The 24,442-nt window shown below is 39.0% G+C and overlaps 1 protein-coding gene and 2 pseudogenes across 1 annotated transcript; 2 read left to right on the top strand and 1 right to left on the bottom strand.

Annotated features, from left to right (window-relative positions):
- Positions 1-1,590: 1,590 nt before the first annotated feature.
- LOC133730877 (receptor-like serine/threonine-protein kinase SD1-8) lies at positions 1,591-4,041 on the top strand (annotated as a pseudogene).
- Positions 4,042-7,798: 3,757 nt separating this feature from the next.
- Positions 7,799-8,595, bottom strand: LOC133730876 (31 kDa ribonucleoprotein, chloroplastic-like; annotated as a pseudogene).
- Positions 8,596-16,580: 7,985 nt separating this feature from the next.
- LOC133730875 (uncharacterized) lies at positions 16,581-24,419 on the top strand. Its single transcript, XM_062158385.1, has 15 exons — positions 16,581-17,383; positions 17,594-17,710; positions 18,453-18,610; positions 18,707-18,917; positions 19,053-19,290; positions 19,368-19,518; positions 19,593-19,857; positions 21,179-21,309; positions 21,346-21,928; positions 22,161-22,277; positions 22,824-22,981; positions 23,113-23,323; positions 23,430-23,667; positions 23,745-23,895; positions 23,968-24,419. Exons 1-15 carry the CDS (start codon positions 16,822-16,824, stop codon positions 24,313-24,315), a joined length of 3,639 nt encoding a protein of 1,212 aa, XP_062014369.1. The 5' UTR covers positions 16,581-16,821; the 3' UTR covers positions 24,316-24,419.
- The last annotated feature ends 23 nt before the right edge of the window (positions 24,420-24,442 follow it).

Genomic DNA, 24,442 nt, shown 5'->3' with positions numbered 1-24,442 from the left:
CATATCCCAAATGGTTCAAAGGCAATACCATTCGGATTATTTGGGAATGGATAGTAGGTTTTTATGTTAGAGGTTAATTCAATGGACTTTAAGGAAATTAAGTGAATGCCTTAGGTGCTTGATTGATTAAGTTAATGATGTCAAGTTACTTATTGGTCTAATTGTATTATAAAGGACTGGAGCGTGTGCACATGAAATTGGACGAAGTATCGAAAGTCGGGAACGAACCCGAATGTGGACGAGCACTCCATATCCAGGTAGGGTGAGCTGTCCCTTCCTTGTTAGAGGCTTTTTAATATATGTGGAATGCTATACTAAGATAGTATGTTGCCTGTAAGAACGTTTTTGGTTGTTCATTAGTCGATGCCTCGTGATACATGTGTTTTCAGAACTGATAATTGCTAATTGCGAAAACCGAGGCTAGACTTGCATGTTGAGATACTGTACCCTTGTATGTTTGTACTTGTGACCTGAAAGTGAATGGGACCTAGACGCGTAGATTCCTAGGGATCCCACGGTGTCGATAACCGTGAACCTCCGGAGGGGGTCGTGCTCCTATGTTTGTCGAGGAAGAGTGAGTATAGACAGTGAACCAGTCATAGGAGACTCAGGGCCAGGAAATGGACACTTTCGCTACTTGTAGTCACAAGGACTACAGAGTAGTTGGCCGGTTCTCAAAGGATGACGAACCGGGTCGGTCACCGATTTGTTTTATTTTAGCCGGCAGGTAAGTATCTCGGAGCTCCAAATTGTGTGAAGCATACTGCATATGCTTATTAAAAGAAATAAATGTTTGTGGTTGCCTATTTTAAAAGTGTTTTCGATAAACGTGCACAATATTATGTAGTAAATATTTTCGAATATTATTATTATTATTTTCAAACCTAGCTTGGTTGGGTCGGCCCCTACTGGGCATGCGAGGACGAAAGCTCACCCCTACAACAGTGTGCAGGTTTCGAGCATGTGGTCGGGAAGCGTACAAAGGAAGCACATGGCCCGGCTTGGCGCATTCTTCTTTAATTTTATCAAAAGAAGGTTTTGGTCCTTTATCGGATTTTGAAGTAGCTTGTTTATTTACTTTTTATTTATTTCCTACTCGTTTACCAAAACTTCGAGAGGCCCGTAACCCTGGGGCGCGTCTCTCGTACTTGTAGTTACTTAGTGATTTGCCTTCCAAATTGGGCTCTGATCGTAAGCCCAAAACGCATAGCCCATTTCAAATTCCGCTTTTGAAAATAGTTGTTCGGTTGCTAGAATGATTTGTCCAAGAAAGTGTTTTGTAAACCAACAATCTAAACCCAAAAGGCCTTGCAATTTCGGGTTGATGAGTTATTGGGATGTTAGTCGTGACAGGTTGGTTTCTCATTGGCTCGGGGTCGCGGCGCTGTGGGACCCCCCTCTCGGGTCACCACACAAACTGTCATTTGGGTTGCGAATCGAGGCACCCCGATCAACGACTCCTCAGGCCATTTGATGACCAATACCCACAGGGGCTCTAGTTCTTCTCAACAACAAGAAGACAGTTTTTTTGGTCATCAAATTCGACGAAACAAACCCAGAATATTAGTCATGTCGTTCAGTTATTAGACAATGGCAATCTTATTCTCAGAGACGAGAAAGAAAGGGCAAACTGTAGGTATAAAGTTTGTACTTAGTGTGTTGGCATTCCCATACAAAAGATTGAAGAAGCCTACAAACTGGTCTCGGAGAATATCAGGTAATTGCATCTCATGCATAAGCACGGGATTGCAACATGTGTTGCAATCCCTGAGTCAGTCCGAGTCAATCCTAGTCAACCCTACGTTTTTGGGAGTCTAATTTTGGAAAGTATCTTTTGGTTTTTAGATGTTATATTATAAAGATATTTTCCAACTGATAAAATCGTGTTTTTGAAATCCTAGGTGATTTAGGATTTATTTATTTTAATTGGATATCTTTTATTAAAAGATTTTTCCTAGTAGGAGTCCAATTAGAGTTAAGTCTTAATTGTTGAGAATTTGTTTTCTCCTCAATATATTCAGAAAAGCAGCGTTGATTTTGGTGTGATTTTGATGCAAGAATTATTGTGTGTCTTGCTTGCTTAGAAAGAGTTCCATAGGAGTCCATGAAACACTTGTTCCGTGTTTAAGTGTTTCATTGTTCATTCACCTACATGCATTGATTCTCTCAAGACCAGTAGAGAAGTTGTGGATGCAAGAAGAGTGATAATTGAAGATCATTCAAGTGAAGAAGGCGTTCAAGGTTGAAGACAAACATCTCATTAGTTAAATCTAGTGATTGTAGCCGAGCTAGTGCTACTTGAGTTTGTAAAGAACATATCCTTCATCATAAGTTAATTGTTCTTATTTTGGGTTCTCAAGAGTAAGAGCCCCGCAGTGTTTTTAATCTCATATTTGAGGTTTTGACTGAGTAACCAAAAATCCTGTGTTCTGTTTGAATTTTTGGTTTCTGCCCAGTAAGGATTGAAACGTGCCTATTAATCCCCGTTTTCCAGAAAACACGTTTTGTTCTTGTACTTTCACAAACTCTGAAAGCTATCTGTGGCAAAGCTTCGACTATCCGTCAGATACTTAGTTACCGGGGATGAAGCTGGGATGGGACTTGAGAACCGGGCTTAACCAGAGACTAACGGCGTGGAAGAGTCCAGATGATCCTTCTCCTGGAGACTTCACATGGGAGATGCAGCTGCATAACGTACTATCCTGGGCTAGCTATGTTCAGAGCGGGCAAAGAGTTTTGGAGGAGCGGTCCATGGAATGGAGTTTTATTCAGTGGAAAACCTCCAAAGGCGCTACCGGCTTTGAACTTCAACCTCTTCATGGATGAGAATGAGGTTTACACAACAATTGGGATGGTGGACAAGTCAGCATTAGGGAGGATGATGTTGAATTTAACTGCAGATTACTACCGCCAGTCGTGGATTTGGTCTGAAGCAGACCAAAATTGGACACTCTATGCAGCATATCCTAGGGATTTTTGTGCCAATTATGCCAAGTGTGGAGGAAATGGAAACTGTGTGTTTAGTGCATCCCCTATGTGTCAATGTTTAGACAGCTTCAGGCCTAGATCAGTGGAGAAGTGGAGCTTAAACAATTTTTCGCTAGGGTGTGAGCAAAAGACGCCATTGAGATGCAAGAATGATGGATTTGTGACTTATCCTGGGTTAAAATTGCCCGATACAACGCATACTTGGATCGATAATGCAATGAATCTCAAGGAGTGCAGGGCCAAATGCTTGTCTAATTGTTCTTGTTTCGCGTACACAAACTTGGATGTCAGAGGAGGAGGTAGTGGTTGTGCAATCTGGTTTGGTGATCTTGTAGACTTGAAGCAGATTCCAGGTGGTGACCAGGATATTTACATTAAGATCTCTACTGCAGAACTAGGTATGATCTTAATTATTTCTAGTGCTGCTTTTATTTCAAGTTTTTGGAGTATTAGGACGTCCTGTTTCCATTTGTGTTTTTCTACTAGTCCTGTTACTCTTGAAGAAATTAACTTATGTAGATTTTAAATTTATAACTATATTTTGTTAACTGACTCAAAATTATCCATGAAGGAGGGAAAGAGAAGAAGTGGAAGATAGGAGTGATTGGTGCATCTGCCATTGCTGTAATTCTTGCGATGTTCTTATTTGGCTATTGTTACATTCTCAGACTCAGACACAGGAAAAGTTTCAAAGGTTAGATTACCTATCTAGATATGTCATTTTTTTGAAGAAGAGTTGCTACATGTGATGGAGAAGGTCAAAACAATATAGAGCAAAACGTATGTAACTTTTATTGCTTGTTAATGATCATATAAGGTACTCAAAACAACATTGAAGAGCAGAAGGATGCAGATCTGGAGCTACCATTGTTCGACTTGTCAACAATAGAGACTGCTACCAATAAATTTTCACTTAATAATAAACTTGGAGAAGGTGGTTTTGGATCTTTGTACAAGGTAATATGTAATCTGGTAACAGAAGAATCATACAAGTTAAGCATCTATGTTGAGAAAACAACAACTAATCTTAATGCAAATGTGAATAATCTTTAGGGTACACTACTAGATGGAAAAGAAATTGCAGTGAAGCGGCTCTTAAGAAGTTCTGGACAAGGAATGAAAGAGTTCAAAAATGAAATGATACTGATTGCAAAACTTTAGCACCGCAATCTTGTAAATCTTCTTGGTTGTTGTATTCAGGGAGAGGAGAAATTGCTGATCTATGAATACATGCCCAACAAAAGTTTAGATTCCTTCATTTTTGGTATGACCCCTTAAAACTTTGAACTAACTGAACTTAGTTTTACCCTATTATGACTAGGTTTTGCATAATATTTTTCTAACAGTTCAATTTTCAAAACTTCCTAGATGAAATGCGAAGAAAATTGTTCGATTGGCCTAAGCGCTTCCATATTATTTGCGGAATTGCTAGGGGGCTTCTCTATCTTCATCAGGACATACACAGAGATCTAAAAGCGAGCAATGGCTTGCTTGATCATGAGATGAACCCCAAAATCTCAGATTTTGGTCTTGCTAGAACTTTCGGTGGTGATCAAACTGAAGCAAACACAAACAGAGTAGTTGGAACTTAGTAAGTGTATTTTTTTTTCTTTGGCATGTTATGTAGTATATATTACACATCTGTTTGGAATTTAACATGCTTAATTTGTTTCCATGACATTCTTTAGTGGTTACATGACACCTGAATATGCTATTGAAGGGCAGTTCTCAGTAAAATCCGATGTCTTTAGCTTCAGTATGTTACTGCTGGAGCTAATAAGTGGAAAGAAAAGTAAAGGGTTCTATCACTTGAACCCCGACCTTAATCTTATTGGAAATGTAAGTTTAAGCACAAGCTTCTTTTTCTAATATCGCGATGTATATGAATCAACGATTGACAAATATGCTTTAAAATGTATTAGGCATGGAAGTTATGGAATGCAGGACGGCCATTAGAACTGATAGATGAAGGGTTTGGAGAGTCCTGCAACTTATCGGAGGTGTTGCGATGCATCCATGTTAGTCTCTTGTGTGTACAACAACAGCCTAAAGACAGGCCGACCATGGCATCTGTAGTTCAGATGTTATGTAGTAATGGTGCCTTGCCTCAACCTAAAGAACCAGGGTTCTTTTCAGAGAAAGATTTGGCTGAAGGAGGCTTTCCCTCTGTTAACAACGAAACGTCTTCTAATGGATTAACCATTGCCCTACTCGAGGCTCATTAATGATCATTCTATTGTATCATAGATTTTGTTTGGCTCCAATTTTGCTGCAGCTGGTCAACAGTCTCTTTTCTGCGCGGGCGTGCCAGCACCGTTCGGGTACGGTCGTTGGGGGTGTCCCTTGACCTGACTTCTTTTGAGCGACTGTAGACGAGGAGAGCACCAACCTCGTCGCAGGATTCTTTGTGCCTCGTGCTGGAGGACTTTGTCTTGTGTCACCAAGTCGATACTTAACGTTGTAGGTTAAGCAGAGCAAAATCACCGGGAAGTAGAGAGAAGTACTGGCTAAAGCGTGACTTTAGCTTGGCTGGTTTGCGAGGGCGTTACCCTTGCTTGGCTGGTTCCGTAACCGTTGTGGTCGTGGTACTACAATCGGCTCCCGAGGAGACTAGGACCGAAGTACGTTGACAGAGGGTTTGGTGGCACTGAAAGTCGGCTTCTGAGAAGACTAGGACTAGGAGTGTGATCACCGGTAAGAGAAAGAGAATGAGAGGAGTTGCTCTTAGAGAGGTTTGCTCTAGAGAGACTTTGATAATCTTAGAGATTGTTGTTGTGAATGATGTTGTCTTTTGAATTGGTTGTAACCTCTATTTATAGGCTACCATGCCAAGGTGTTTAGCATTAAACAAATGATGGTGGAGCATTAATTAGAGATAAGAAATGATGAATTTTGGAGATAAGGAAGCATAATTGAAGATCAAGCATGATGAATTTCGGAGATAAGGAGATAAGAAGGCATAATTTGAGATAAGGAATGATGAATTTCGGAGATAAGGAAGCACTTTCTGCTCCTTTATTCCTTCAAGTTTATCTCCATCAAGCACTCAGTTTTTGACCGTGACTTCTTCATAAGAAATGTTCCACTATGAGTGTAGATCACCCTGATAAAATTTCAGAGCTTTTCATATAGTGGTTGGTCAAAAAACGCTGCTGGACCTCTTACAGGTCCAGTTTCCAGGCCTTTCTAGACAAGGAAATTCCTTCAATCTTATCTCCATCAAGCACTCATTCTGACCGTGACTTCTTTATAATAAATGTTCCACTATGAGTGTAGATCACCCTGATAAATTTTCAGAGCTTTTCATATAGTGGTTGGGCCGAAAACGCTGCTGGACCTCTTACAGGTCCAGTTTCCAAGCCTTTCTAGACAAGGAAATTGGACTGCTTGTTTGAAGGCCTTCCACTCACTTTTAGCTCTGTCACTCTTCATAAGAAATGATCCTTGGGCTTTCTAGATTTAATCTGGAAGGTTTCAGCTCATTTCAATTTTGTTTGGTTAGTCTGCCGTCCCTCCTTCCTTGTTTAGCTCGGTTTCTCCTAACCGAAGTAGGAAAATGTGCTAAAGTTGACTTTTCATGCTTTCATGCTTCCATGCTTCCATAGTAGGCTTTATTTAGCCTCTAAATATATATTTCGAACTTGTCGACAATATATAGCTTGAGCCACTGACATTGGCTCAATTTCTCCAAGACGTGCCTTGTCAGGCCAAAATGCTCATTTTGGGTCCAAACAGATTTTATGCAGAAGTTTATCATAAAATTTGTATCTAGCTGTAGCAGAAGTGCTGTGCTGCAAATGTAATATGTAAACATACAAGTCTTTTCCACCCTCTATGCGTGGTTTTTGTTTGGGCTTGTCCCAAATCTATGTTTGATGTCTCTATTTTTTTCCTATTTTTCTTGGTTCTTTCTTCTTTCCCTTCATTTTGTTCCCTTTTGGTCTTTTATGTATCATCTTCAGCCCCCGTCTTCCTATTTATCTAGACATCTAGTTTTTCCCTCATATTCGTTTCATTCCTTGGTAGTCACTGTTTTCAATGACTTTTCCCATATGCCTTCCGCCGCAGTTCACGTTAAAGCAGGCTTAGTCCGCTAGTGTACATGGGTCAATACCCTCCTGTTCAACATCAGATTGTCTATCCTTTGGGTAACTGTTCTTTACATCCCTTTGTGGACCGTGTTTCGTTTTCCTTTCTTCTAGTTTTTTCAACTCTTTCCCTTTGGGTAACTATTCTTCAGATCTCCATTGTGGAGGTGATCTACGATTTGGTGTTCTCTACATCTCTGAACTAAGCTGTTTGGGTGTACGATCAGGATCGTCATGGGGGCCCTTAAGTTCACCGAAATGGTTCAAAGATGTTCATTCAAGCTTCATCGTGGTGGCGCTGTCGTCTGTGGTGTTTTCTCTTGGTTGGTTTGTGGCTTGGATTGTATTTGTTTGGGTCTTCCTGGTTTTGGATCTTGTTTTCTTTCCTTTTGTTTGTTAGTTGGCCTAATTTAGATCCTTTGTAATACTTGTTTATTTTTATTTTTGTTTGAATTAAGGCAAAGCTAATATATTGATAAAAAGCCATAATGGTAATTACATCCTTTGTAATACTTATTATTTGATAGGGAAAAAATCACAAACAGTTTTTGAACTATCGGTCACTAGTAACTTTCGTACCTCAGTTTTTAAAAATATCATATTGGTACATGGACTTTTAACCCCGACCAAATATTAGTACATGAGAACAGTAAAATCGTTAACCCTGTTAACTTTTCAAGGGTAGAATCGTCATTTCACTGTTCATCTTCTCCAAAACTTTCTCATATCTCTCTGCAATACCAGATTTTTTCTTCTTCTTCACACATCAGCGCACACTGTTCTTCTCCTTTCAATGGCACCACGTTGTTGTTTCTCCAAAAGTCTCTCCTATCAACTTCTTCCACAGTGCTCATAGTCACAAACTTGAATCCACGGGTCTGGTCAGTGTCCCTGTTATAAATAACTTACACAAACAACAAAACCTTACACAAACAACAAAACCCACAAATCAAAACCCCAAAACACAACCTTTACAACAAAACCTCACCTCAGTAATCTTGACAACTCCAACCTTCTCAAATAGTTGAGCCAATCTCTCACTGTTAACATCAAAGGGGAAAATTCCCAACAAAAATCTTGGCCTCCTCGGGTGGCTCAACAAGGGCCACCTCTTCTTCTGTCTCCTCAAACAACCTATATTCAGCGCTCTCCTCAGCTCCATCAACAGCGACTGGTCTGTCCTCCTCTTACTGGGCTCAATCCGAGGTCTGGGCCACGTATGAGACTATGGAACAGAATTGGGTTTTGGTCCTGAGAGGTGAAAATGAGTGGGAGAGGTAAAGCTTGGTGATGGTGGTGGGTCTGGTTGGGATTGAGAGAAATGTGTTGGGAGCTTTGGCAGTGAAGAGGTGAGGGAGAGATAGACCACATGAGTCTGCTATTATTGAAAAGTTAACGGGGAAGAATCCCTTCTTGTTGAAGCATAGCAGCAACAGCAGCCGGCGGCAGCGACCGAAGAAGTTGATCGGCCCTTCACCTTCTCCTTTCCCTTCACCACCTCCTCCTCAGCCCGGCCCATGGGATTCGCCCCATTCTTGCCCTTGAACAACAACAATTTGGCTATCAAGGCAAAAAAGAAGATTGGCGGAGGAGTCAGACTGTGGATGCGATTCGATCGCTACGGTGGTTCCAAGCTAGTCAAGTGTGACAAGAATGCTATTATGAAGGAGAAGAACTGTGTGTGTTGAGGTATGAAGAAGAAGAAAAAATATGGTATTGCAAAGAGATATGTAGGAGAGAGTTTTGGAGAAGATGAATAGTGAAATGACAATTCTACCCTTAAAAAGTTAACAGGATTAACGATTTTACTGTTCCCAGGTACTAATATTGGGTCGAGGTTAAAAGTCTAGGTACCAATCTGATATTTTTAAAAACTGAGTTACAAAAGTTATTAGTGACCGATAGTTCAGGAACTGTTTGTGATTTTTTCCCTGTTTGATATAAGTTCTCAGTTTGTTTGCCAAAAAAAAAAAAGAGTCATATAAGTCTTCTTAAATTAACAATAGGAAAAGTCGTCCAAATAACATCTGAACTTTGCTTGACTATTAACTTTTGTACCTATTTTTTTTCAAATATCAAAATGGTACCTGACTATTTAAGCCCGACCTAATTTTCGTACCTAGCAACAGTAAATACGTTAACCCCCTTAACTTTTGAGGAGTAAAACCGGTACTTCATGTATTCTAAATTTCTGCAGCTGTGATTAGAAGAAGAAGAAGAAGAAGAAGAAGACGCCGATGAAGTACACCATTCCACCCTCTAATTCCATGTGACGGGTGCCAAACAATTCTGTTACTATAGTAGAACCGAGGCTTTCCAGATTCGTAAACTACAACTTTTTCAACTTTTGGATTAGCTTGCAGTCGCATAGATACAACATTACATGATTGGAATCACCCAGTCAAGAAACAAACAGAAAGTGGAAACTTTAGCAGACTACAGCATATCTTCATCACACCCAATGCACCATCATTAACAATCAAACGCAAAATGAGCTATATTAACAGAGCAATCCTCCAAGGACAAAACTTGAACCAGAAATCAATCCAACTTTCACCATAATCAACTAATACTAAAACTTGAAGTTGTCGAAATCGAACTCGAGTTTCTGCTAGGAGGCCTCTTCGTCAGGGACTGAGATGTCGGTGGCGCCATAGAGGACGCTGGTGGGGCGGACGTGGACGAGGATGACTGCGTCGCAGGGGCGGAGGTAGTTTTGGACGGCCCACTTGACGGAGAAGGCGCTCTCGTCGTTGAGATCGAAGGCGATCCCAATGAGGCGCTGGGCACTCGAGCTGGGGTGCCGTTGGGAGGGAAGCGAAGAGAAGAGGGTTGGACTATGATCGCTGAGCCTGAGTGCTGACGCTCTGGTTTTGAAGATGATGATGGGCTCTTTTTCGGAGAAGCCATGGGTTTGATTGAGAGACAGAGAGAGTTCAAGCCGAAGCCATGCGTTTTCAGACGCCAACTAGACAGCCACCCAAAAAGAGGCGAGAAGCCACTGTCGATCTGTGAAGAAGAAGAAGAAGATCCAATTCGATCTGCGTGAGTTCGAGCCATGGCAAGCTCATTTTTTTTCTGTATTTTTATTTCTTTTTATTATAGTCAGGTACCATTTTGATATTTGAAAAAACATAGGTACGAAAGTTAATAGTCGAGTAAAGTTCAGGTGCTGTTTGGACGATTTTCCCTTAACAATAATAGTTTCCTCTAGACACTTGAGTACGTAAAGTCCTTTTTTGATTGACCAAGTAAAGTTAATGTTCATATAGTACAATATAAAGATAGCACGATAAGTTTGACCAAAGAAGGATGTGAACTCAAACTTGAGATTTAAAATCTGATTGAGGCTCATGATTAGCTCCACTAGTAGAAAAAAGATGACTAATATGATGAAAGATGAGACAAATTTTTTAGGCTCATGATTAGCTCCACTAGTAATTTTGTGTATGATCAATTTATCAAAGGATTTGGTTTTCATGAAATAGACGGAAACGACTGAATATTACAGTTTTTTTTTTTTTTTGACTTTGTCAAGGGGAACCCAAAGGCTTCCTAAGCCCAAGATAAACTCCTTCGGCGCATGTGAAATGCTCCAACTGTGCTGCAATCTGCCCACTTTGACAGCTTCGGGGTTCGAACCTAGGTTGGGGAGCACACCCAACTAGGCAAGAACCATTAGGCCATTTGCAATGGTTACTGAATATTATAGTTTACCCAGTGGTAAACCTTCAAAACAATCTAACATAACGAAAAGTCGGGTTTGTGACCAAAACAAAAGCACAAATATCTTCGGTCTTTTCTAGGTTAGAACTTTACTGTAATTTTAGGTATATTTCTGATTTTTCAGTTCTTGAACTTCTTTATTTTCTAAGATTTGAGACAATGGCAATCTCATATTTTATCATTAATTATTGAGTGGTTCTATTCATACCTCCAAATTTAGTATTTGGACCTCCCTCTTTTTTTCAAGTAATAATTAATTGTGTTAGTTCATATAAAATGACTAATTCAGACATGTACAAATAAAGGGGAAAAAAAATAAGTCTCTCTTCCTCATCAAAATTCCCAGTTTATTTTTTTTAAGAACATATCTCAATACCTATTTTTTTTTCTATTTGTTATTGTTCACCGGTGTTGAAGAAGCTCTACCAACAGAACCACCATTATTTCATAAACTTTAGTAACGTATACAATGAAGTTTGCATGCATTTTAGTGCTCACTAAGCCTCATACTTCCCGTTCAAAATTTTTCTTTTTATATATCAAAGCACTCTATATATATGCAATAGAATAGAACTAAACAAGACAAATTATTTTAGAGATCTCAAAGATTAAGTCATTAAGATCGATCCCAACTTCAAGTAATAAAACAAACAAACAAAAATGATCAACGCATATCCTAATTTTATGGTCTTCCAAATCTTTTTTTTTTTTTTTATGGTCTTCCATTTTTTTTTTTTTTATGAACTATGGTCTTCCCATGTTGCTCTGCATCGATCTGGGTATAATTGATTGTATCTTAGTGCTTTTAATAATGGAATAGGTGGGGGGGGGATATTACACCCCAACTATGTCTTTGCTTAAGATAATAGATTTGATGAACTCCGTTCTAAACTCCATCTCACAGTTGTAGAAGAAGAGTGAAGATCAATTGCATCATGTTTTTATTTGAAGACCAATTGTAGTTGCTTTGTATTAAAACTTTATCGAAAACCCTAAGCATGGTTGGATAATAAGCCCAAGAGCATTTTGGGAAAATCATAGGAGGTGTAGTTAGCATTAGGGTTGGGATCGGGCCGAGCCCGTGTAAAATTTGATGGGCCCGGGTTGTTATTTTTTTTTGCGGGTTGGGCCTAATTAATGATTTTTTATTTTTGGGACCGAGTTGGGCCCGGACCGATTTTTACGGGCCAAGTTTTCCGGGCTTTCAGGCCCAATAACCTGATTAGGGGGGAAGAAAAAAAATATAACAACTCACTGATAAAATAATTAAAATGAACAACAAAACAAGTTCCAGACTTCCAGTTTTTCACATTCCAACAGTTGAAGTCCAACTGAACAAGATCCACATTCCAACAGAACAAATTCCAGATTCAAATAATCAAATCTTCCAAGTTCCAGATAAACAAGTTCTTAATCAAACAGTCCCAACTCCCAAATAAATTTAAAATCTTCAGTGGCTTCACTTTTTCCTTCTCTGCCCTCTTTCTCTCGATATTCGGTGAAGTTGGAGGCTGGGTAATTTCTTCTTTTCCTTCTTTTTCAGAAGCTAGAAGTCTGGAACAATTTCTTTCTCCATTGTCAAATCATCATCAGTGGCCATATTCAGAGTATGAGATAATGAGACTATGCGGCAGCGTGATTGACTGAAGCTGAGGAAAAGAAAAAAGAATCAAAACAAAGGTGGTTTCGAACCGCCGATGGGTCGGAGACCAACATCCCAACAATGAACTGATGAAGTATAAACTATAAAGAGAAGGTTTTACTTACAGTGGGTCGGAGAGATAGAACTTCGAACGACGACATGGTGGGTCGGCGGCGAAGACTCGAAGCAAAGTGGAGGTAGAACTTCGAACGACGACATGGTGGGTCGGCGGCGGTTGAGCAAAAAGCCGAAAATGGTGGCCGACTGGCCGAGACTCCGAGAGAGAGAGTCGAAGTGTCGATTGTCGAAGAGACGAGAGAGAGAGTCGAAGTGTCGGCGGTTCAGCGAAAATGGTGGCTGAGACTCCAAGAGAGAGAGAGACGAGAGGCTGCGGGCCTGTGGCTGCTGAGTTGCTAAAGAGTAAAGAGAGTGAACTGAGAGAGTGAGGCAGTGAGCGGCTAGGGACTTAGGGTTAGGTGTTTAGTTGGGTTCGTAATCTCCTGTGGCACACCTATTGTAAGCTTGTATATTATTACCAATAATATACAAACATGTGTCAAATGCACAAATCTTCGGGCCTTCGGGCTTTTTTTTTTTGGATTTCTTAGGCCCGGGCCCGGACCGTTTTATATTTATTTCGGGCCGGGCCTTGAAAAACAGGTAAAAAAATTTTTAAAGCCCGGACTGTTCGGGCCAGTCCCGGGCCGGTTTCGGGTTGGGTTTCTGGTTTCCGGGCTAAAATCTCAGCCCTAGTTAGCATATTATATATTCAAAAAAGCAGGTTGGAGGTCTAATAAGAAAGGAGGTCCAAATGCTAATTTTAGAGGTATGAATAGAAACTCCCTTAATTATTATGCATTTTCATCCAACCCATCCATTACAGTGATATTTAAACGGATCTGGATCCTCTCCTTGCTTCTTTTGGGCCTTGTTTAGATGTGTTTGGTATGGCTGTGCTTTTACGAAAAGGTGGCTTCTGCTTATTTCTGAGAATAAGTAGCTGAAAAGCAAAGCAGCTGAATGTTTGGTAAACTGACTTTCTATAAGTGTTATCAGTGGTAAAAGCAATGACAAAGGGTTTAGTAAACTCAAAACTGGCTTGTGCTTTTTGTTTGTGGAATGACCAATTTGGACATGAAAGATTATTTTGCTTGGATTGTTTAGTAATACAATGTTGTTCAAATGCTCTTGTTATCATTTTAATCTTTATTATGTCCTTATAAATTTTTGTTAATTAACTTTCAGTTTTTATAAATCATGGTGACCATATGATTGATATTGAACAATTTTAAAAATAAGTTATACAAATATATTAGTAATATTAATAACAATTGATTTCTGATTGACATCAACTAACCATAAAAAATATCATAATGACTAATTTGGACATGAATGCATTTTTTTACCTTAAAACAAAACCAAGAATGTGGTTGAATATTTTTTTTTTGATAAAGGGCTGGTGCGGCTGCCCTCAAGCCTTGATTAATGAAACTGCCGAATACAAGGGGGGGGGGGGACATTGAGCCTAAACCCCTGATTACAATAAACATCTAGAGTATTTTCTGAAATAATATCAGAAATCTCTACAGGAGACTTGTACTCTAACAAGCACCAGCTAGCAAAGAGTGCACAATTAGCTACTCCATTTGCTTTAACATAGCAGTTACATAGCGGAAAGATAACTTGATATGTAACCCGATTACAACATAGCATAACTACCAGCTTTAGCACAGCTTTCCTATTTTGTTGCCGCCGAAAAATAGATCCGACAACACTTAGTCTCACCCTGCCACTAGGCGGCAACGCCCATTTGACGAAGCAAATACCTCGCCACCGACCTATAGCAGCCAAGGCACATAGCCCGACTAGTCCTACACAATAAATGTAGGGTTTTATTGCTTGCATAAAAAGCAACCAACCTAGACAACTTAAAAAAATAAAAATTATAAAAAATAAAACAGCTTGGGCCGGACCCAAATAGTGGGCCCAAACCCAAGCATAATCCCAAGAGACAAGGATACCACATCCGCAGTTTAAGGCCCAGCCTAATTCTGTTCGGGCACAAGCATTGGGCCGCCACCACCAGAATCGGGTCGCCACCGTCCAAGACAGATCGAGCCCGCCTGCATCGGACCACCCTCCCCTGCGTCCAGCCACCACCTGCAACAGTCTTCTACCAGCCTCAGAGTAACCATCGAATCGGATCGAAACCTGCAACAGCTCGCCGCCGGCCACCGCTTCTCCAACCCAGTTGTCCCAAGACGCTGAACTACCAGCCACCATGCCCCGATCGGATCTGGAAATACTCCAATCCCTGAAACAAAGCGGATCAACTCGCATCCACCATCCTCGTGCAACCAGCCTGCAAAGCGCCACCTCGAATCCGACCTCCACAACCCAACCGACCCGCCACATCGTCCTGGCAGAACTGAGCATCACCCCCCTGCCACCGCGAACACCCCTGCCACCGGATACTGGTACCCTCGATCTGGAGCAAGAACACCCCAATAAATGGACCTTTGAGTGCTTAGAAACAGATCCCGTCCGACGACAGCGTCCATAGACGCGCCGTCGGACAGATGTAGGCAACCCTTTCGAGAACCCTAGTTTCGCCTCCTCTCGGCTTTTTTCTTTTGTTTTTTCCCCAAATGAAGTTGGGGAATATTTCTGAGACCAAAATGAAGTTGTCGTTGTCTCATTATCTAATTGCTTTCAAGAGTTCTCTGTAATATTTGGTTATGTCATAAGCTTTGAGTAATGGCAGAGTAATCATTAACTTTCTAAATTCTGATTGTTCCCCTGAGATGCTACTTCAACTGCTGTCTCAAAGTATGAAGCTTTACAGTTAATCGTGTTTGTGTTTAAGGCGAACTGATGCAACAGGAAAAATTGTATTCATCAAGAAAATACCAAGAACAAGAAGTTACATTTTGAATTTATGGACATAATATACAACAAAGAATGGAGTGGGATCACTCAGTAGAGTCAGTACAATATATCAAACATATTGAAACAACAGTTATTCAAACTGCCAGCATTTCTAATATTGCAGCTTGACAGATAAAAATACAGCTTACACCACTATAGCCTAGAATATTAACAACGTCTTGTAAACTGCTACCTCTCTTGTAAACGTCATGGGGCTTCTCATCAATCACAAAAACAAGGTCTGCATGTAACTAGTTAGGCTGTTCACTACCTTTATCCGGAAATGTATTATCCTAACAACTCATTGTCCACAGAACATGATATCCCTATCACCAGTACAGAACAAGCAATAATGATCAAAGGACACTACTTGCTATTTGCCTATATCTCAAGGACATTACTACGTTAATGATCAAACCTACTTCATACAAAAATCACTCATTCACATTCACAAAGATTCAATCCTTCACTACAATATGGTAACCATCTCAGGTTGATTAGTAGCTAGCTAGCTAGGTTTTCTTTAATTAACAATAATGACATCTTAAGTAGCATCAGATAAAGAAACAGAAAAAGAGATGGTAATTATACCACTTACTTCAATTTAGTAATCCTTCGTGAAGAGTCTGTAGAAGAACCACATGGTAGCACAAAGTGTTAGAATAAAGACAAAGTAAATGGCATGTATTCAACACTTTTGGTTCTTATTAGTTACCTCTGCAGTGAATGCAATAGTCGAGGATGAGTAACCCAGAAAAGTTAGCATATACTGTAAAGATGATTTGTTCTTGAAAAATAAGCTAATTCTAATACCATAATGCTTAAGAGGAGCGGCAAAAACAGCAATACTAAACACAGCACAGTTGGCAATGTGTTTGGTTCCACCTTAGAAGGAAGACAGTGATTGCCAAGTAAATATATATACCAAACCCACAAATGAGAACGACCCACGTACGCACTCTTGGTATTCCCAAATCAAAATCACAGAACACAACCCAATCTAAAAATAGAAAATAAGGATTGAGATCTCTAAAACAAAAAAACTAGCATGAAAATCATGAGATTGATGAAAGTACTGAGATTTGAATGAGTGATCATTCACCGTCTCAGTCCTTGTCCGCAAACACAAGCTTTCCCTCTCCTCATTTCTTTGCGTTTCTTTAAATATGGAATAAATGACCCTTTTTCTTCACCTGCTTTGCGTATGGATACCACCCGTCTTTCTCAGCCTGACCCATCATTCCATCAACCTCTAGCTCGATTTGTAGGCGGCCAAAAGTGTGTTCAAAATTCAAATTCTTTGTGGGCCTTTAAAGTCAGCTAACGTGTAGTTTCGGGTCAATGCCCCTACTAGAAGATGATACAGCTCTTGGTGTTCTCCTCCCCGTCCCATCTGCAACTTGTGAAACACTACTTTAAAGCTGTTGTGATCAGCAGGCGTTTCAACAAATGGGCATTCTTTCATTCATTTTCATTGGAGTTTACTTCTTAAAAATCTCAATTTTAGCTGATTCCATTTCCAGCCATGGAGGATATGAATTGGGTTTCTTGAGTAGACCAAAGGGTGTTCATAGGAGGAGTCTTTTGGCCTCAACTTCTGGAGACTATTGTGACAACAATGACCTTTGTGGCTCCAATGGAATGTGTGTCATCAGCAATTCACCGGTTTGTACTTGTTTAAATGGGTTTGAACCCAAGGCACCAGAAAAATATAACTCTGGGGACTATTCAGGTGGTTGTGTCCAGGCTCAACCTTCCAACTGCCAAAATAAGGATGATGGGTTTGAGATATATGCTGGGGTCAAATTGCCAGATACCACAGATTCTCGGGCTAATCAGAGTATGAGTGTAGAGGACTGCAGGGAAAATTGCTTGAACAACTGTACTTGTGTGGCTTATGCAAGCTCTAGTGTCAATGGCTGCACTATCTGGTTTGGTGATTTAAACAACATTAGGAAGCTTTCAGATGGTGGGGAGGATCTGAACGTTCGAATACCTGCTTCAGAATTAAGTATGTGCAACAGATTTTCTTAATACCTTATTTGTTTATTGGATCATATGGTGGTGCTAATTGTTAAGTAATAGTTGTGTATTACACTATTTCAAGATGATGACTGCATTTTTTTGCTTTATGTTCTTCTGCATATGTTCTCGTGCTACTCTTCATTTTAGCTGTAATTTTAACACTGACTGTTTTGTCCTGTTGAAATTAACTGAGAAGAGAAAAACCACTCACTTAAGACAAAGATAGCGGTGATTGTTGCATCTGTTGTTGCGGTTGTCATTGGGATGCTCTTGGTTGCGTATTGCATTCACAGGAGGAGAACAAAATTCAAAGGTAATCATACTTTTTCTAGTGATGCTCTTGAAGCATGTGGCCATATCACATGCTCTAGAAGCATGTGGCCATATCCTGAGGAGGATCTGTTCTCATAAAGAACTCCATGATTTAACAGTCACCACTTATCAACCAAAGAAAATTTGGCACAGCGATAACATGTCAATGCACTGCCTGAATTTGCAGCTATCATGGTGAAACCAATAGTTACTTAAACATTGCAGTACAAATTGAATAATCAAAAAATTACCCGGGAATGTTTGTATAGAGGTTAATTGTATAGAGGTTAATTCAGTATCAGAAGTTCCATCATATTTATGGTAACTTTACATCAGCCATCTCTATAAACAGAGTCCTATGAAATCTCTTGGCTCCATCATGTCATATACCGAGGCATCAGCTGCTTCTTAAGCCTTATTTTAAGTTCAGGCTTTGGCAGAATACTGTGTATTTTGGGGCCAATCATAGCTTGAGACTGAATTATATGATTTCCATTTAGTCCACCTGACATCTCCTTGGTGAATAATAATAGGCTTTCCTCAACTAAGACTTAGAACTTTTATTTGTGTACCTTTTTAAAAGAATTAATATATGGCTCCAGGATAAGAAAAGCTGAAGATTTACTGCTTTTTTTATTTTAATGATGAATGTATGTGTAATTACTTGACATGTATTGGCTTTTGTTCTGGTTTCATTTAGCATAATTGCTGAGAAGCTGATCTTTATTCTTTTATTTTGGTAGAGAAAATGGGAAAGAATGGAATGACGAATCAGAACTATGATGGACAGAACGAAGACATCGAGCTACCAATATTTAGTTTGTCCACAATAGTCACAGCCACTGATAACTTTTCATTCAACATGAAACTTGGAGAAGGTGGCTTTGGGCCTGTATACAAGGTATATTTCCAATATATGAGCATATCAACTGTAAACATTAGTGAAACAGTTATATGATCAAAACTATGTAAGTCTTATGCTAATGGTAATTTTCAGGGTAGTCTAGTGGATGGGCAAGAAATTGCTGTGAAGAGACTCTCACGAAGTTCAGGGCAAGGACCAACCGAGTTCAAAAATGAAGTACTACTAATAGCCAAACTTCAGCACCGAAATCTTGTAAGGCTCCTAGGTTGTTGCATTGAGGGAGAAGAAAGATTGTTGATTTATGAATACATGCCCAACAACAGCTTGGACTTCTACCTTTTCGGTTAGCATCCTTGAAAACCGGCTATATATTACTACAGTTATTCAATAGGTGCTGAAACTCTTCAATTTGCTCATATGAGATTTTATATTGGAGATGAGATTTCATATTGGAGTAACATGAATATAAACTTACCAGATGAAAATCGAGCAAGACTATTGGCTTGGCCTCAACGCTTTCACATTATCTGTGGGATAGCCAGAGGTCTTCTTTATCTACATCAAGACTCCAGATTGCGGATTATTCATAGAGATCTTAAAGCAAGTAATGTTTTGCTTGATAAGGAGATGAACCCAAAAATCTCAGACTTTGGCATGGCTAGAACATTTGGAGGAGATCAGACTGAAGGAGTTACAAGAAGAGTTGTTGGAACCTAGTAAGTATGCATTACATCTCTGCTTATCATCTATCAGCTTCTTAATTAACATATTTTGTTTGTTGTGAATGCTACAGTGGTTATATGGCACCAGAATATGCAATTGATGGTAAATTCTCTGTAAAATCGGATGTTTTTAGTTTTGGCATTTTATTGTTGGAAACATTAAGCGGGAAGCGAAGTAGAGGATTTTATGATCCTGTTCATAACCTTAACCTCATTGGACATGTAAGTATCCAGTAGTAAATTCCTCATTTGCTTGTGTTTGATCTTGTGACTGATAAAAGTGTAATGTGTCTTAGGCATGGCGATTGTGGAAAGAAGGAAGATCTTCAGAGTTGATCGATGGATGCTTAAGGGACTCCTGCAGTCTGTCAGAAATCTTGTGTTGCTTCCATATTAGTCTTTTATGTGTGCAAGAGCTTCCTGAGGACAGGCCAAATATTTCAACCGTGATTCTCATGTTAGGTGGTGGTTCTGCCTTGCCTCTGCCCCAAAAACCAGGTTTTTTCTGTAGAAGTTCATCTGAAGCAGATTCTTCTTCCTGTGTGAATGCAACATCTTCAAGTAAGAATTATACATATTCAAACTATGACTCTACAATAACAGTATTGGAGGGTCGATAAGATTCACTCAACTGCAATTTTGTAGCATGTAATTAAGTTGAAACCATTGTTTAAGAAAATAGTGGAAGTACATAAAAAGTGAAATGATTTCGGAATGCACCTTGGTTTTTATGAAAATAGAGGAAAATCACTAAATATTATAGTTTAACTGATGGTAAACATTTAAGTCAATCCAATCTAACATATCGAAAAACGAGGTTGTGACCAAAACAAAAGGACAAATATCATAGTGTTTCGGTTTTTTGTAGGCTAGAACTTAGTGAGAAGCTAGGACTTTTACAAGTATAATTTTATTTAGAACTGAAAATACAACATACACATGAATCTTGAAACTTTAGAAACATTCATCTTTAAAATCTTAAGAATGTTATTGTAAGCAATAAACTTCTTTATCTAGTTAACCGTGTTGCCTTGAGGCTCAAGATTTTATTATTATTTATTATGTATACTCACCCCATCCATTCATACCAGTGATATTCGAACTTATAGGATATTAGTTTTACAAATAACCAATATATGATAGTTCACCGGATGCTCGAGGCATAACTTGTATAGTCAAATGATTCAAATGATTATTGACCATATGAATGGCTATAAAGTAATATACTTGAGATGTCATGGCATTTTTTTACAAATAACCAACATATAACAATTCACCGGACGCTCAAGGCAGAACTGCTTCTGGTTTTTTTATTGAAATAATAAAATGTAGGCAATTTTGCAAAAAAAAAAAAATCATGAAAGTAGATGGAATTGTACAAAATAAATAAATATATAAGTTGATGGAAGGTCTTTTCAAAAAAAAAAAAAAAAAGATGGAAGGGCATGACTCTCTCTCTAAAAAATTGTTTTTCATTTATTTTTATTATTCAAAAGAAGTAAATATAAAATTACAATAATAAAATGACTATATTATCCTTCATATTTGGATTAGAAAACATTGAATTTGATGGATAGGGTGCAAATCGGGCAGTTTTTACCGAATTCATAGAGTTAATTCTCGTATTTACAGGTATGAAGTCTAAATTGATAATTATTACTAAATTTAAGATGTATTTTGGCACTTATGCCCGACTCTTAGTCTCGGTGCCACAATAACAACCCCATCTTCTAGTGTCACAAACAAACAAGTGAGACAACCACCTGCAATAAAATATTAAAATAACAGGACCACAACCCAAGCTTTCCTTTTCCTCATGTCTTTGCGTTTTGTTTAAATATGGAATAAATGACCCATTTTCTTCAACTGCTTTCCTCACAAGATTTTCCCAGCCTGCCCCATCAACTTGTAGCTCGATTTGTGGGTCCAAGAAGTGTGTTCAAATTCACCAAACGTGTACTTTCGGGTCAATACAGCTCTCTCGGTTGCCCTCCCCATCTCGTCTGCAACTTGTGAAACACTGTACAGAAGTTGTAATCAGCTGGCGTTTCAACTAAAATGGGCATTCTTTCATTCATTTTCATTGGAGTTTACTTGTCCCTGTTTTTGTTAAAAATCTCAACTTTAGCTGATTCCATCCCCAACCTTGGCGGCTATGAATTGGGTTTCTCGGGTAGACCAAAGGGTGTTCACAGGAGGAGTCTCTTGGCCTCAACTTCTGGAGACTACTGTGACAACAATGACCTCTGTGGCCCCTATTCAATCTGTATCATCAGTAGTTCACAGGTTTGCAATTGTTTGAAAGGGTTTAAGCCTAAAGCACCAGACAAATTTAACAATGGTGAATATTCAGGTGGTTGTGACCGCACTGAAGCTTTGAATTGCCAAAATAAGGATGATGGGTTTGTGAAATATGCTGGGGTGAAGTTGCCAGATACTACAGATTCTCGGGTTAACCAGAGTATGAGTCTCGAGGAATGCAGGGAAAATTGCTTCAACAACTGTTCTTGTGTGGCTTATGCAAGCTCTAATGTCAATGGCTGCACTATCTGGTTTGGTGTTCTAAACAACATTAGGAAGCTTTCGGATGGTGGGGAGGATCTGAACATTCGAATACCTGCTTCAGAATTAAGTATGTGCCTTATTTGTTTTCTTAATACCTTATTTGTTTTCTTAATACCTTATTTGTTTATTGGATCATATGGTGGGACTAACTGTTAAGTAATCGTTGTGTATTAAACTATTACATGATGATGATTGCATTTTTTTGCTTTATGTTCTTCTGCTTATGTTCTCGTGTTACTTTTCATTTTAGCTGTAATTTTAACACTGATTGTTTTGTCCTGTTGAAATTAACTGTGAAGAGGGAAACCACTCACCTAAGACAAAGATAGCTGTGATCTTTGCATCTGTTGTTGCGGTTGTAATTGGGCTGCTCTTGTTTGCTTATGGCATTCACAGGAGGAGAATAAAGTTCAAAGGTATTACTTCTTCTAGTGATGCTCTTGAAGCATGTGGCCATATCAACTATTAGCTGTTCAATTAGGTGTTCTGCAATGCAATATCCTGAGCAGGATCTGTTCTCATATAGAATTACACAATTTAACAGTCACCACTTATCAACCAAAGAAATTTTGGCACAGCGATAACATGTCAAAGCACTGTCTGAATTTGCAGCTGTCATGGTGAAACCAATAGTTAAACATTGCAGTACATACTCAATAATTAAAAATTAACCTGGAATGTTTGGATAGAGGTTAATTCAGTACCAGAAGTTCCATCATATTTATGGTAACTTTACATCAGCCATCTTTAGAAACAGAGTTCTATGAAATCTCTTGGCTCCATCATGTCATATACCGAGGCATCAGCTGCTTCTTAAGCCCAGGATAAGAAAAGCTAAAGATTCACTGCTTTTGTATTTTAATGATGAATGTATGTGTAATTACTTGACATGTATTGCCTTTATTCTGGTTTCATTTAGCATAATTGCTGAGAAGCTGATCTTTATTCTTTTATTTTGGTAGAGAAAATGGGACAGAATGGAATGACTCATCAAAACTATGACGGACAGAATGAAGATTTAGAGCTGCCAATATTTAGTTTGTCCACAATAGTCACTGCCACTGATAACTTTTCATTCAACAAGAAACTTGGAGAAGGTGGCTTTGGCCCTGTATACAAGGTATATTTCCAATATATGAGCATATAAACTGTAAACATTATCAATCAAAAAAAAAAAAAAAAACTGTTAACATTAGTGAAACAGTTGTTTGATCAAAACTATGTAAGTCTTATGCTAATGGTAATTTTCAGGGTTGTCTAGTGGATGGGCAAGAAATTGCTGTGAAGAGACTCTCACGAAGTTCAGGGCAAGGACCAACCGAGTTCAAAAATGAAGTACTACTAATAGCCAAACTTCAGCACCGGAATCTTGTAAGGCTCCTAGGTTGTTGCATTGAGGGAGAAGAGAGATTGTTGATCTATGAATTCATGCCCAACAACAGCTTGGACTTCTACCTTTTTGGTTAGCATCCTTGAAAACCAGCTATATTTTACTACAGTTATTCCATAGGTGCTGAAACTCTTCAGTTTGCTCATATGATGAAATAACATGAACTTAAACTTACCAGATGAAAATCGAGCAAGACTATTGGCTTGGCCTCAACGCTTTCACATTATCTGTGGAATAGCCAGAGGTCTTCTTTATCTACATCAGGACTCCAGATTGCGGATTATTCATAGAGATCTTAAAGCGAGTAATGTTTTGCTTGATAAGGAGATGAACCCAAAAATCTCAGACTTCGGCATGGCTAGAACTTTTGGAGGAGATCAGACTGAAGGAGTTACAAGAAGAGTTGTTGGAACCTAGTAAGTATGCATTACATCTCTGCTTGTCATCTATCAGCTTGTTAATTAACATATTTGGTTTGTTGTGAATACTACAGTGGTTATATGGCACCGGAATATGCAATTGATGGTCAATTCTCTGTAAAATCCGACGTTTTTAGTTTTGGCATTTTATTGTTGGAAACATTAAGCGGGAAGAGAAGTAGAGGATTTTATGATCCTGTTGATAACCTTAACCTCATTGGTCATGTAAGTATCCAGTAGTTAATTCCTCATTTGCTTGTGTTTGATCTTGTGACTGATAAAAGTGTAATGTCTTAGGCATGGCGATTGTGGAAAGAAGGAAGATCTTCGGAGTTGATTGATGGATGCTTAAGGGACTCCTGCAGTCTGTCAGAAATCTTGTGTTGCTTCCATATTAGTCTTTTATGTGTGCAAGAGCTTGCTGAGGACAGGCCAAATATTTCAACCGTGATTCTCATGTTAGGTGGTGGTTCTGCCTTGCCTCTGCCCAAAAAACCTGGTTTTTTTGGTAGAAGTTCATCTGCAGCAGATTCTTCTTCATGTAAGAATGCAACAACATCTTCAACTAACGATGAAACATCTTCAAGTATGAATTATACATATTCAAACTATGACTCTACAATAACAGTATTGGAGGGTCGATAAGATTCACTCAACTGCAATTTTGTAGCATGTAAGTTGAAACCATTTTGTAAGAAAATAGTGGAAGTACATAAAAAGTGAAATTATTTCGAAATGCACCTTGAAAATATGGTGTGAGTAAAGTAATGTT

The sequence above is a fragment of the Rosa rugosa genome, chromosome 2 (genome assembly GCF_958449725.1).
Source record: "Rosa rugosa chromosome 2, drRosRugo1.1, whole genome shotgun sequence".
Taxonomy (NCBI): Eukaryota; Viridiplantae; Streptophyta; class Magnoliopsida; order Rosales; family Rosaceae; genus Rosa; species Rosa rugosa.
This window is presented reverse-complemented; position numbering and strand designations above follow the sequence as displayed.

What these genes read in the sequence shown, in the direction of transcription:
- LOC133730875 (XM_062158385.1), top strand. Translation starts at nt 16,822, where the DNA reads ATGGGCATTCTTTCATTCATTTTCATTGGAGTTTACTTCTTAAAAATC. An exon ending in AATACCTGCTTCAGAATTAA is followed by an intron (nt 17,384 to 17,593) that starts GTATGTGCAACA and finishes TTAACTGAGAAG; the next exon opens with AGAAAAACCACTCACTTAAG. An exon ending in GAGGAGAACAAAATTCAAAG is followed by an intron (nt 17,711 to 18,452) that starts GTAATCATACTT and finishes TTATTTTGGTAG; the next exon opens with AGAAAATGGGAAAGAATGGA.